This window comes from Brassica napus, chromosome A10 (assembly GCF_020379485.1).
Source record: "Brassica napus cultivar Da-Ae chromosome A10, Da-Ae, whole genome shotgun sequence".
In the NCBI taxonomy this organism is placed as follows: domain Eukaryota; kingdom Viridiplantae; phylum Streptophyta; class Magnoliopsida; order Brassicales; family Brassicaceae; genus Brassica; species Brassica napus.
In genome coordinates, this window is record NC_063443.1 from 4,875,303 (window position 1) to 4,889,770 (window position 14,468).

The 14,468-nt window shown below is 39.6% G+C and overlaps 1 protein-coding gene across 1 annotated transcript; it reads left to right on the forward strand.

Annotated features, from left to right (window-relative positions):
* Positions 1 to 2,931: 2,931 nt before the first annotated feature.
* LOC111200319 lies at positions 2,932 to 4,696 on the forward strand. The gene is made up of 3 exons (XM_022691107.2): positions 2,932 to 3,467; positions 4,187 to 4,308; positions 4,399 to 4,696. Exons 1-3 carry the CDS (start codon positions 3,093 to 3,095, stop codon positions 4,547 to 4,549), a joined length of 648 nt encoding a protein of 215 aa, XP_022546828.2. The 5' UTR covers positions 2,932 to 3,092; the 3' UTR covers positions 4,550 to 4,696.
* Positions 4,697 to 14,468: the final 9,772 nt, after the last annotated feature.

Genomic DNA, 14,468 nt, shown 5'->3' on the forward strand with positions numbered 1-14,468 from the left:
CTTGAGAGTTCAGTCTTGTAGATATCGCAATGGATTTAAATAAGATACGCCAAAGAAAGTTTTTCAATTTGGGCATAATGTTCATCTTCCAGATTATACATATAAGAAACTCGATCAAACATTAACCATGATGGTTGGTGTCAAGGAATCGTCTTGTTGATCAAGAATTGAAGATTTTCGAAAGATTTTTAGCATCTTCAGACGTTGGAAATACCAATCCATATAAGTATAGTGGAAAAAGCCAATGACTCTTTTGCACTAGTAGACTTTAATTATACAACCACACTACAACAAAAAAGATTGTAGATATCATAATTGTTATATAGTTTATCATTAATCATTAGAGGCTCGCTAAAAAAATATATCTATTACACATTTGAGAAAATTTAGAGTATACACATTTGCTAACTTATCGATTTGATTCATTTTGCTGGAATTATACAAAGAATGAGCAATACACGATTAAATTTGGATATTGGGTAGCACATAATCTATTGGAAAATGAGGTTCTTGAACCGAGTATAACCAAACTCCAAGTCTTTGCTTTAAAATAAATGCACCTCAGAATATATATCATCTTATTTGGCAACTGGTAATAGGACTTGTGGAGGTCATGAGGAACCTGAATCGTTGCAATATGCGATGTGATAATTATCGCCCAAGATGTGGAGATCTAGAAGAAATTGTTACACATGCTATTTTTGAATGCACACCACCACTATAAGCACAGTCTTTATTAGCAACTATGTGGATTCCTAACACTTTTCCGCTACCAAGCATTTATGCCAATATGGATTATCTATTCTGAAGGAAGAACAATATTAAAGATCCAGATTTGGACATGGATCCTTATTCCTAGATAATCTGGTATATATGGACGGACCAAAATGATAAACTATTTAGGGGGATAGACAGAGATCCTTTGGAACTTGTCATATATGCAGAAAGCGAATGTCAAGCTTGGTTTAATGTAAATGAGTCAATACCCGTACCCCCACAGGAGCATCCCCATGATGAGCAATAAGTCTTAAGCTTGGATGATATTTGTCTGGTAGATGGTTCATGGACCTCTACATCTCAATTCAGTGGATGCGGATGAGTTTGGAAAATATTCAACTCATGGATATGCAAAACTTAATAAGTCGAGAGGCTGCTTTTCATACAAAATTGTAAGCATTTAGATGGGATATGAGAAGTATGCTCCAACATTCGAAATGCTAGAATTTTGGGACATGTTGCAAAGATCTAATTGCAATGACAAAGGAACTTCGAGCTTGGCTAAGTTTTGCAATATAATTGGAGGCAATACATACTCTTCAGATATGCTTCTCAAACTTCGAAATTTCTTACGTCCCAAGAGGGCGAAGTGGAATTGCTGATTCTCTAGCTAAGTCAGCATGGTTGTTCTATTCTGATCTGGCTACCGGTCCATACCACTTTAAGTTTGAGTAATATAAAAGTTGTTTGTTACAAAAAAAGAAGAGTATCTTCAATGTAGTAACTATATTGAGTATCTTCGATGTAGTAATTCTATTTTTTTTTCTTTCTAAAATTGAGCAACTATATAACAGAGTGAGTTCTGTTTCAACCATATTCTATTTTGAAATGAAAAATAGACTAATGAAAAAAAAAATACATTACTTTATTTATAGAGTAAATCACTTTTTAACCCATTATGGAATGAAAAATATAGTAAATTTGGAGCATTTTTTTACTTCAAACTATATTTAGAGTAAATAATAAATTGAGATTGGATAGATGCTCTTAAACAATCTCCAATGTATTTTGTTATTTTTCTTCTAATATAGAGAAACTCTATAATATAAGTAAGATATGCTCTAATGTATTCGTTTAAAAAAAACAATCTCTAAATACAAAATAAAAATAGAGAAATGCTACTTATTTTTCTATAAATAGATCAAAAATAGCAATTTTTATTATAGAAGAATAAATAGTGATGAATAGGAATAATTTTACCTCTAAATGCTATTATAAAAGTAAAAATAGTAATGAGTTGTAAATGTTCTTAAGTCTCACCAATTGTATTGTCTATATTATTCATAATCTTGGTGCTTTGCTATTAAACGGTTGAAATGGTGGACAAAATGAGAAATAAACTTTTTTGGAATAAATTCATATTCCCTCCGTTTCAAAAAAGTGAATATTCCGGAGAAAAATTTTGTTTCAAAATATACATATTTTATATTTTCAATTCAAATTTTTTAAACTAATAATGAAAAATTTTCAAGTTCAAGAACATTAATTTTATTTTTAAATTTTTATTGGTTTAAAAATATAAGAAATATAAATTATAAAAAAACTATGTATTTATAACTAAGTTTTAATATATTTTATTAAAAAGTGTAAAAATTCTAAAATATGTATTATTTTGAAACGGATTGAGTATTTATTATTCCTCAATTTCATAAGTAGCTAATTTGAGAAATATTGTTTTTTGTTTCAAAATATAATTAGTTTGAACATTTTAATGCACTTTTGTATTTGCTCAATATTGTGTGACCAACTAAATTATTTATATTTTTTTAATAATTGGTTAAATTGATGAGTATTAAATAATATTTTTTAAAAGGTAACAATTTTTTAATAATAGTATTTTTATGTAAAATTACTTACAATTTGAAACAGTGGGAATAGTTTCTAAACCAAACAAATCCAAGACACTTCAACTTTTTTTCTTCTTAAACGGGTTAATCTTAGATATACATTCCAACACTAAAAATAAACAGAAGTAGACCCAAACTAAAAAATATTCACTAAGTAATTTTGTTGAATAATATTGTTGTTACAAAAAAAAAATTCACTAAGTAATGAAAAAATAATATGGTTGGTTGCTTAAATAACACACACTTTATTATTGGCATGTGATTCAGCCTTAATGCCCTGTCGCTCACTCTTTATTAACAACATCATTTACCCCCTTTCCCTCTCGCCTTTCTCTTTCCATTTCACTGTTTCAAGTTGAAACCAAAGACTCTTCACTTTCTCCCTACAATAGACTCCTACACCTACTCTTTCTCTCTCTTGATTCTAGCTACAAAAACGTTATAGTTCCCATCACAATACACCCAAAAATGCAATTTTCAAGAAACTCAATCCTTAGACAACTAAGCAGAAAAGAAGGTTGGAGGTCGGCTTCTAGAAGGTGGACATCCGGAGATAGCTCAACGGCCTTCGCCGACGACACAAGCGGTGGTGCTGGCGGTTACTCTTCAATGGAGGGCCTGTATGGGGTTTATTCCGGTGAAGATCCGGCGGCGAGAAGGAAAAGAGTGATGGTTGTGGTGGATGAGGCTTCAAGGTCCAAACATGCTATGATGTGGGCTTTGACGCACTTGACTAACAAAGGAGACTTGATGACTCTTCTTCATGTTGTGTCTCCTCATGATGAAGCTTCTTCTTCTTTGGTTCAGTCACTTGGTTCTCTTTGCAAAGCTTGTAAACCCGAGGTAACTAATTAATTTACTCAACTATTAATCTACTAGTCTTAATAGGGTTCATTCATTAAAGGCCGTGGTTAGTGAAGTGTAGTAATCCACCTTTGGATTTTTGTTTTGTTTTTATAGTGTAAAATGTCTTATAGCTACTTGAGTAGTTGGGTAATGCATGCGCGAGTGTTGGAGATAGGAATAAGGCAGAAACCATGTCTCTGTGATGGGCATAGTGACTAGTTGATTCCACTGGCTCCTTTTTTTTTTTTCGTAAAAAGGGATTTTCATCATTCTGATTGTAAGCTTTTTCAGTTAAAGATCCAACTTTTTTTCATTGTTTAGATCTAATGTTTTTAAAATGGTTATTAAATCTTAGTTTAAGTATAGTTGGTAACATAGACAGTTGTTACTTAAAAAGTGCACTCACCCATTAAAGAATATTTAAATAGCATTTCAAAAGGAAAGTTTTTCGAAAACATCTAACATGTTATCCCCATGTTATCAGGTATAGTTCTTCGTAACTTTTACGATTTCTAAGCAAACTGTCGAGATATTTTTCAAAAATTATAGTTCACCATTGTTTTATAAGATCCTTTATTGTAATTGATCACTTAAAAGTTTCTTGGGAGTTGTTCAAGAAATGTTTTATATAGTACATTAACAGTTTTTGCATTGAAAGATTCAATGATTTATGATGAATTTTGATAATATTTTATCATGTAAATTTCCTTTAAAAGGTGGATGTGGAGGCGTTGGTGATTCAAGGACCAAAGTTAGCAACTGTACTCAGCCAAGTGAAGAAACTTGAAGTCACTGTTCTTGTTTTGGGTCAGAAGAAATCTGCACCATTCATCTCCTGGTGCGTAATCTCAATCGTCAGATCTCTTTTCCCTCATCATGATTCTCTCGTTCCAATAATTACTTTTCATTTTTGTCGTTTTGTACGTAGCTTATGTGGACCCAGTAGATCAGAGGAGCTCGTGAATCGATGTATCAATGGTGCAGATTGTTTGACGATTGGTGTGAGGAAACAAAGCAACGGTGTTAGTGGCTACCTGATTAACACACGATGGCAGAAGAACTTCTGGCTTCTGGCCTAATCGCAATTTCTAATCTTAGCAGCCGTAGAATGGTTCCATCAGTTGGTGTTAATTTTAGTGTAATAAACTATGGATCTCTTTCTTGTCCCATGTTGAACATAACTTTGTCTTATGTCCGGTAAGAAATTAAAGTTTAACTATTTGTAATTGTATCCCACTTGATCGATTCCACCTTATTGATACTCTTATGCTAAACCGGAGCGGCATTTTCTGTGTGGGCAACTTTCAAATGCCATATGAAACAAGGCATTTTCAATTGAAAAAATTACATGGAGAATACTTTCCCATTGTCCATTAACACTTCCACACTTTCTACTTGCCATGTATTTTTGTTGAGTAATTTGACCCAAAACCTTTTCTAATTCAAACCTCACATTTTCTCTTTAACCTAAAAATCTAAAATCTTTATCCCGTCACATATGGCACAGAGATGGAGGCGGAGACAATAGCAAAGGCGGTGGAGGGTTGACTTATGGTGGTGGTTACGAAAGTGGAGCCGGTGAAGATGGTTGAAGATCAACAAGTGGAAGATCATGCATTAATCTCACCGGCAAAACTTCTCCGGCAATCGGTGTCAACACCCAACGAAAGTCAATCCCTATGATTCCGGCATATTAGTACTCAAAGCTTATGACGACGACCCCGATTTCCAAATTCTCCGATGAACCGTCACGTTGCTTCGACCAAAATAATGAAAGGTTTCACATTTCTTCATATTTTGTAATTATATCTCTCATTTGATGTTGCAAACTAATTAATCTCACTTTCTATGTCTACATCTCTCCACTCAGAGTGGTAACTTTTTTTTTGGGCATTTGTTTGTGAAATAGATATTTTTTTTATTGTGAAATGAATCTTAAATCATGAAAGGAAGCTTTCTCAAGCTTACAGACTTTGTGTGGAGACAGGGAGAGGTATGGTCTTATGATAGTGATGAAGGAGGACGAGCTGGAGGTGGAGCAGAAGTCGGAAGGTAAGTACGAGGTGACGGTGGAGGTGCTAATGGCGGAAGTGTAGCTTGTGGAGGTGGATATGAAAGTTGTGGTGATGAAAGAAGTAGTCAACTGTCATGGAGGCTGTGGAGGAGCTTATCCCAGAGGTGGAGGAGCTAATAGCGGAAGTGGAGCTTGTGGAAGTGGATATGAAAGTTTTGGTGGTGAAAGAAGTGGTTAGTGGTCATGGAGACGTGGAGGGTCTTGTGGTGGTGGTTGGATGCGTACTGTTGTGGTTGGAAGCGGATAACCATATCCACAACCAGACCATCGGTGGATGGATATGGAAGTGGTGGTGGTAAAGGAGATAGTTATGGCATGCAAAGATGGATACAACAGCGGCGGTGAAAAAGGTGGTTATGGATAGTCCATAATTTGAAATCGGTTTTATGACCATTGTTTCTTTGATCACGTGAATTGAATTAAATGAAGGTTATAATAGATATTTTATGCCACATTTACTTCACAAAGTACACTTCAAGCTAAAAGTATGTCAAATTGTAAAACATCACCTTCAAAGTATGTCAAATTGTAAAGTTTTCTTTTCAAATCATGTTATTATGTATACAGACACAAAATAACTTTTACGATGCTGAAAAGTATGTATATTTGTCCCTGAATCTGTACCCGGTTTTATTTGTAAAAGACCCCAGAAAAATAGTGTAAGTCGGTATTTCAATTTATTGGTATCATGCCAGCACAATCCAAACTCGAATGTATACTAAAAACCCTAAAAGAATTCGAATATCCAAATTAGTATCCGAAAGTTACTTGAAACCAAATTAAGTAATTTAAATACTAACTTTTCATGTTCATTTTGATATAATATCTAAAAGACGTAAATCTAAAGTATTATTATTCGAATCCGATATGAACATAGGTAAAAATATATCCAAACTTGAAGTTTATTAACCGAATTCATTTTGAACATATATAAAATTTGAGAGAGGTCTAAAAGACTATAAAAGCCCAAAATTTTGATCTGAATCTGAACGAGTACCTAAACATACATAGTTATTGAAAAGTGTTACCAAAATATTATATCATATATAAAATATGTGATGAGAAATTAGGACATCATGTCAAGGAGATATATTTTATATAATTTCAAGTAATTCGAGATAATTGCGAATGGGCCTAAATAATCATTTGGGATAAACATGTCTAATTTCGCCATTTAGAAAAGGATTCAGAATCTTATTAGAGAATACATTTTGTCTCTTATAGGAAAAATCTTTAATCCAAAGAAGCAAAATATGGCTCGTCTTATTGTTGCAATGCCAGAACATGGGTCATGTCTGACAAGATTAAAGCATATGATCTCGGAAATGGCAGATTCCTGTTCAATTTCGATACATAAGAAGACCTCAACGTTGTTCTCAGTCTTGGTCCCTTTCACCATAATTACTGCATGTTTGTCCTTATCCGATGGGAGCCAGTGATCGATGCTGATTATCCTTCATTTATCTTATTTTGGGTTCACTTACAGGGCATCCCGCTTCATCTCTGTACGGAACAGAATCTACAAGCTATAGGCGATCAACTTGGAAATGTGGAATCCATATATGCACCAAAACGAAAATCAAAGTCTCTTTGGACTCTAAGAAGCCTCTTAAATTCGCAAGAAAGTTACAAACCAGATCCGTAGAGGACATAATGATCAAGCTTCACTACTATATGCTGTTTAAGCACTGCCCTCTTTGTGGTCTCATGACTCATGAAGCTGCAGATTGCTTGATGAAAAAAGTCCATGCTCCAGCTAATGGTAGAGAGACTGTGTTTGATCGGGTCAAGGTTGTTAACACTATTCAAAAGGAAAGGTCATTCGATAAGAATCAGGTGGGAAGCTCTAAGGATAATTCTAAGCGCTTACTGGAGGGGAGCTCCTCTAGGTCATACAATGACCGCTCAAGCTATCAAGGCCGGGTTCAAAGATCATCTCACTCATCCCGTGATCAAAGGTCTTTCAACTCCAGAGGCAATCGCTACAACCCATATTCTTATGTGTCTAAGGATTCTAATGAGGGACAACATGGATAAAAGAGCATGCTTAGAAGGAGAAGAGAAGTAGATCAGTCAAGATTGGTAATGACAGTGCCAAAGCTTCTGGATCAGGTTCTGGCTCTGGGGTATCTTTGGGTGTAGCTCATATGGCTGCAAAGCAAAATCTCAAGAATTTGATCGCACCGGTACATCAATCGTTTGATGCCAATATCTCGATGGAGGCAAGACCTCAGATCATTGACAGCAACGTCACGTTTATACCAGCAGTGCATGAAAAGAAAGTCAATTCTCCTATGGAATCTGACCAAAAGATGGTCACAGCTGATGCTCTCATTCCGCCTTATGATGCTCCTAAGATAGGGGCACTAAATGATGATGATCCGGCTGAAGAAGATGAAATGCAGGAGGAGTTCGCTGGTAATGAACTTATGGTGATAGAAGATGATGATTTACTGGGAGAAGGCCTAATGCAAATGGACGATCAAAGTAACAATCAACTTGCACGGCTTAATGATTCAGATGAAACGATTCAGCCAGGCATGATTCTTATAATCGAGGAAAAACCTGAAGGAAATGAGGCTGACTCGGGACATAAGTCTTTAACTATAAGTGTAGCAAGATCTCTAATTTAGGCTGACACAAACAAAGCTTTAGTGGAGAGTGTTCGTAGAGCATCTATGAGGATCCGAGCGATATCTTCATCAACACAAGCCAATGGTGCAGGACGAGGCAGGCTTGCACAGCAGGTTATGGCTACAAGGAAACATAAAAACATCTCAACTACTCAGAAGAAAGGTCTGGTGGGTGCCAAACATCCACCCCACCTTCATCAATGAAGACACTCAGTTGGAAGTCTCGAGAGATTGAGAAAGACCTCACAGTTCGATTTCCTTACGGAGATGTGTCAAAAGCATAGCTCAGGACTCTTGTTCCTTTCTGAGACGAAGAATATGAAGCTGCTGTTGCAAGACATTCAGGCTGACTTAGATTTTAATAAATTGTTCACTGTTGAGCCACTTGGCCAACGTGGTTTAGCTTTGTTTTTATGGATGAATTTCAAGTTGATATTTTGTTTTCGTATAATCGAATGATTGATATAAAAGCAGTCATTAATAGAATAAATACCTATATGACATTCGTTTATGGGAATCCTGTTTTAGAAAAAAAGAGATGAACTTTAGGAACATTTTACGTGTTTTGCCACAACTAGAGATGATCCTTGGTTTGATAGGTGATTTTAACGAAAAAAAGAGGACACCATTGGTTATTAGGAGGAAAACGACGATTTGATACATCATTTTTAGAGTATTTACAAGTTCAGGTACGTTTTGGAGAAATATAGTGATTTGGAGCCTTTTGAGGTGCATAACTGCACAAACACTTCCGATGTTTATTTATGGATGGAGACCTTCCAACCGTTAGATTGATCCCATATTTTGACACAAGATATATATTTGAGTTAGTTTTCCAATGCAACATGTTTGAGGTCAATCAGCAACTTATAGCAGAAGTTATGCCCGTTTTACTGGTTAGTCTGCCTCGCGAGAGAAAGCTGTCGAAGAGATGAATGACTATCGATCGACGGTGAACCCTAGCCATCAATCGACGGTGATGCCATAATATGGGCCAAGCATATTTTATGACTGACTGAAGTCCAGAAGCCACACCAAGTTACCAAAATACCCATGGACGACCATAAACCCTATTCATGTATTTCTAAGCCATTGTTGACGGTTGCGCTTTCTTTACTTCATTATTCTTGTTTTAGGCTTGGAGAGAAGATCAATTCTCCTTCATAGATTAATTGGAACTCCATTGGTTTTATATTTTCTTTCTTATCTATTATATTATTCAGACTATGATTTGTGTTATTGCTTGCATGTCTGAGTAATTCATCTTGTTAGGTTTAGGGATTTCATGAGCTTAATGTCAAATTTATAATAAATTATGATTGCTAGATTATCTATAGATCTTTACATCAGGGTGATTTGTAATATTAGGATCTGGAATAGTAAGAATAACACGACAGTGTGACTAATTGTTTGAACCTAGAATCATAGGATAGTTGAGAGGCACGAAAGTGCAATCAATTAACAGAACCCAAACTCTGCTGGAATAGATACCTAGGCACATACGAGAGTTTCTCAAGGAATCTAGTTGCACATATTCGATCAGATCGATAACGCTTGCCTATGGCAGCGTCGATCGACGCTTATACCATAGCATTGATCGACACTCATACCATAGCATCAATAGACACTCATTCCTTGTTCGCATGCAAGAGCTGGAACAAAGACTTAGTCAATAGATTAGACTCACAGTGAGAGCTGGTTGTCTTTTACATAAGATATCGAGTTATAGAATTGAATCTATAAACCATTAGCATCCTTGAATTGTAGTTTTGAATCTCTTGATTGATAAATCCCTAAGTCTAGCGTTTTCATCTTATTGTTTACAAACCTCAATCAATCAACCGAACAACTGCCTTGTTCAACCCTGTTTTATTGACTACTTATTAAACTGTTTGCCTAGCTTAACCTAGATTTCTATAGTTTATTGTGTGCCCATGCTCCATGTGGACTCGATCCCTAAGTACTACAATTGAACCTCTTATTTGAGAGAGTAAAATCACTCCTTCGGGTAATTTGAGTGATATCAAATTTGGCACCGTTGTCGGGGATAAAGGATTCGCCAATAGACTTGATTAATAGGTTTAGTCTAGGTTTTATTTACTGTCATAGTTACTTACATAAAAAAATTTCTTGTCTTTCAGGTATATGCCTATCAGTACCAAAAGCAGCAAGGAGGAATTACTTTTCTTCTCAGACCCAGCACATTTGGAACGCTCCGCAAAGAGAAACGCACATCATCGATCGATCCTACCTCTACTACGTCGATCAACACCACCTCTACTACGTTGATCGACACTTGTGATAGAGCAACGATCGACATTTCAACTCAAACATCGATCGATACTAATCCGCGAGCAGACATGATCGTGACAGTTGTGCTACAGAGGGATGAGAATGGAGACCTACATGACCTTGGAGGTCATCTGTGTAATGCAGCAGGTCAGAAGATATATGGACAAGGGACTGCAATGCTTGAGCCATCTTCTACCAACGTGGATGCTAAAGTTCCTCTTCAGATATTGTTAGCAGATTTGATCATGCCTAGTCAGTTCTACACCAACAGGTCTGCGATTCAACCTCTACAAATTGTGGGAACCGAAATTCACACTGTCGATTTCCGTTTAAATAAGGAAACTAGGAAAACCCTAATTTCCCAGAGGACCCGGATATCTGTTAATTACCACACGTCAAGCAATCAGAACATGAGAATAACAACGATAAAAATAAGAAATCGAAAAGAGAGCAAAGTAGATCTTATTCCGAATCTGCGTATGAGCGTTACAACAAGGTATAAGCCTGGGCTCGAGAGCTGTCGGCGAGATTCCTAGTTCTAGCAACCCTAAGACGGCTAAACCTAATTGAGTCGCAGCTCGAAATAACAAAAACGGAAAATTGCCTAAATTGCTCTAAGTGCTAAGTTTGCTCTGAAAAAGTCCTTCCTCTGCTCCTCGCCTAGGACTCCTTATATACTAGCTCCAAGGTCGGTTTACGCTTTTACTCTTCTGCCCTTAAGCCGTCATAGCATAAAATGGAGATTTTCCATTTTTCCCGATCTTCATAATTATCTTCAAAACTTCCGTATTTATCCGCGGAAACTTGACATTTATCCTTCCTCGTGGGCCAAGCGTAAACCATGCTGTGGTTTACAGGCTTTTGGGTAGGAAAATCGTAGGATGGGCTTCGAATCGTGTTTTAGGTCCCTTTGGGCCGTCTTCCGACTCGACACGTTTACTACGAGTTTTCCGCGGTTTCTAATCCGCGAAGTTTGATCGATGAATTAGAATAGCGGGAAACATGGACTGAGCTTGCTACGGTCTTCGGGAGATAGCATTCGAAGGTTTGACGAGAATGCATGGACTGGTGTCGTATCGATGTTCGGAAAGGTTCAATCGCTACACAGCGACCGAACTTTGGCTCGAGCCCGGTCGCTACGTAGCGACCGAGTGAGACAAGCGCTCGGTCGCTACGTAGCGACCGAGCTTTGGCTTGAGCTCGGTCGCTACGTAGCGACCGAGCGGGACGATCGCTCGGTCGCTACGCAGCGACCGAGCTTGGCTGAGCTCGGTCGCTACGTAGCGACCGAGCGGGACGATCGCTCGGTCGCTACGTAGCGACCGAGCGGGACGATCGCTCGGTCGCTACGTAGCGACCGAGCGGGACGAGCGCTCGGTCGCTACGTAGCGACCGAGCTCGAGCCAAGGCTTGGTCGCTACGTAGCGACCGAGCGGGACGATCGCTCGGTCGCTACGTAGCGACCGAGCTTTGGCTCGAGCTCGGTCGCTACGTAGCGACCGAGCGGGACGAGCGCTCGGTCGCTGCGTAGCGACCGAGCCTGGCTCGGGTTTGGTTGCTACGTAGCGACTAGACGGCGTGTATACGTAGCGACCGAGCTTGGTTTGTTCGGTTTGATTCCCAAAGGATACTTCTTCGTAAAAACCTCGTATAGGTTATTTTTACGAAAATTACATCTCTTCTTTTACTATCTCTTTCGAAAATACGATCTCCGAGGATTTTCGGGTGGTAATTCAGTCGTAACCGTTTTTGACCCCAACAGTTAGCCCCCCAGCCCGTTAGGATCATGTATCGTAGGATCCTAGCGCGCGGTTAGGCATGTTTGGCAAGTTAGGCGTGATGGAAGGAATTAATATCCGAAAGTCCGAGCTTGACTAGTAAATCCTCATGTCTTATAAAAAGAGAGGTAACTTGTTCCATAATTTTTTCACTTTCTTGTTTTTCTCTAAGATCTTTCAAAAAGAACTTTCTATCTTTCTCTCCACCCTTTTCCTCTATTCTCTCAAGAGAAGTGTAAAGATGTCGAGCAAGAAAAAGATTGCGAAAAAGGGTCTTCGTCCGCGAGTCCTTATGAAGAGCTCGTCGTTCCGAAGATGGAGTTCGTGCCTCACTCGGTGCATCCTGCCGAGAACGAGGCATGGTGGGTTGCTCATTATGGCTCGTTGACCCCTCCCAAGGAGAAGCCGTTCCCGGTCCTGGTCCATCGTGGAGTCGAGGAAGAGGATGCAAGCAGGACTACTGACGAGTTTCTCGCGACGATGCGATCGTTCTACCACATCCCGGATGCTGTGGAATTCCGGGTTCCCTGCCGCGGGGAATGTGCTAACAATCCCCCGGAGGGTTACTTTACTTGTTATGAGGCGTTCGTAGTGCGTTGTCGCCTCTGGTTCCCCATACCCGAAATTCTCGTCCGAGTGTTGGACCGTTTCGAAGTTGCGATAAGTCAGTTGACACCCCTTGCCATTCAGCACCTTATTGGGATCCTGATCCTAAGCTACGAGCATGGCCTTTCCCTTTCCGTCGATCATTATGAAGCGCTTTTGAGGCTTCAACTTGTCAGGGATACGGATAAGCATAGGTTGGTCCCTCGGAAATTTATGTCAGTGGTTAAGAAGTTTATTTCGAACTTCAACTCGTGGAAGAAGTTCTTTTTCTTTGTCCGTATAGACGCTGCATCCGTCGAAGAGAGTTGCATTCCATTGTTCCGGAGGTTGCCGAATGATCGTCCCTTCATCAACCCTCTTGCTCCGTTCCCCGAGGACATCATTTCGGTGAGGGATCTTCTCAGGAATGGTCCCTTCTTCTGGACTTCTTTTACGCCGAAGAGGGTTCGGAAGGCACTGAGATTTGTGCAACCCGGTCCTGCTTTGGACGCGGACACGGGAAGCGACTCCGAACCCGACGACCAGAATCCCGTCGAAGCTCCGACAGCTGCGCCGGAGTCGAGCTCTTGGAAGGGAAAAGATGTCGATCTTGGCGACATAGAGTTTTCGATGGATGACTCTATGCTTCCAGGATGGGATCCGAACCTTGCTTACGGCGACGGGAGCGGTTCGAGCGAGGCCCCTATTCCGGATTTCGATGATTTCTTTGCTGGGCTGCCATCGGGTTTCGATGCTCCTCCTCCTACGAAAGAATCGGCGAGGCCGAGAGTCGTTGCGGAAGGATCTCGCATCATCAATGGGGTTAGTTTTTTTTTGAGAAATTTTTTGGTGATTGTCCTATGTATATATTTGTAACATGCCAATCGATTTTGCAGGGCCTGAGCTTGCTGGGCTCGGCCATCGAGGCGGGCCATAGAGAAGCCATGGTCTACCGCTTCAAGGCGGAGAAAGCGGAGCGGGATCTCGCTCGCATGCAAGGCGAGATGCTGGAGCGAGAAGCGCAGCTTACTCGTGATCATGCGCGGGCTGTTCGTAAAGCGGAGAGGAAAGGCAAAAGAGAAATCGTCGAGGTGATGAAGACTCGTGCATCGCAGTTCCAGGTTGAGTACGGGAACCTCAAGAATGCCTTTACCTCGGTAGGTGACTTTCGCGAGTGCCGCGGTTCGGTCGGAAGTCTTTGGAGGACGCGAGCTGATGACTATGTGTTTGAAGAGGAAATGAGCTTGATGAAGAGTGGGATGAGTGACCGTGCCCACGCTGAGGCGCTTATCCCTCCGATCGACGAGAGGATTCAAGGGTTCTGGGATTCCATCCCGGTTTCCCCTGATACCGAGGAGGTTCCGACCGATTTTCACGATGGTGGCGAGGAAGTGGATCGTCCCGCGGATGCGTTTGGTGCTTCGTTGTCCGGGGACTTTGACTTTGGATTATGAGGGATGGATCAGTTATCCTTGTTTTCGGCCGAATGCGGCCCTTTGAATTTGGATTTCGTTTAGGCCTAGATGGCCGTATTTGTATTTCCGGGACTGGCCGTTGGTGGCTTTGAATCCCTTGCCGCTTTACGCGGTTTATTTATATGATAAATGTTTTGTTTCGAGTTTTCCTGAGTAGGGTT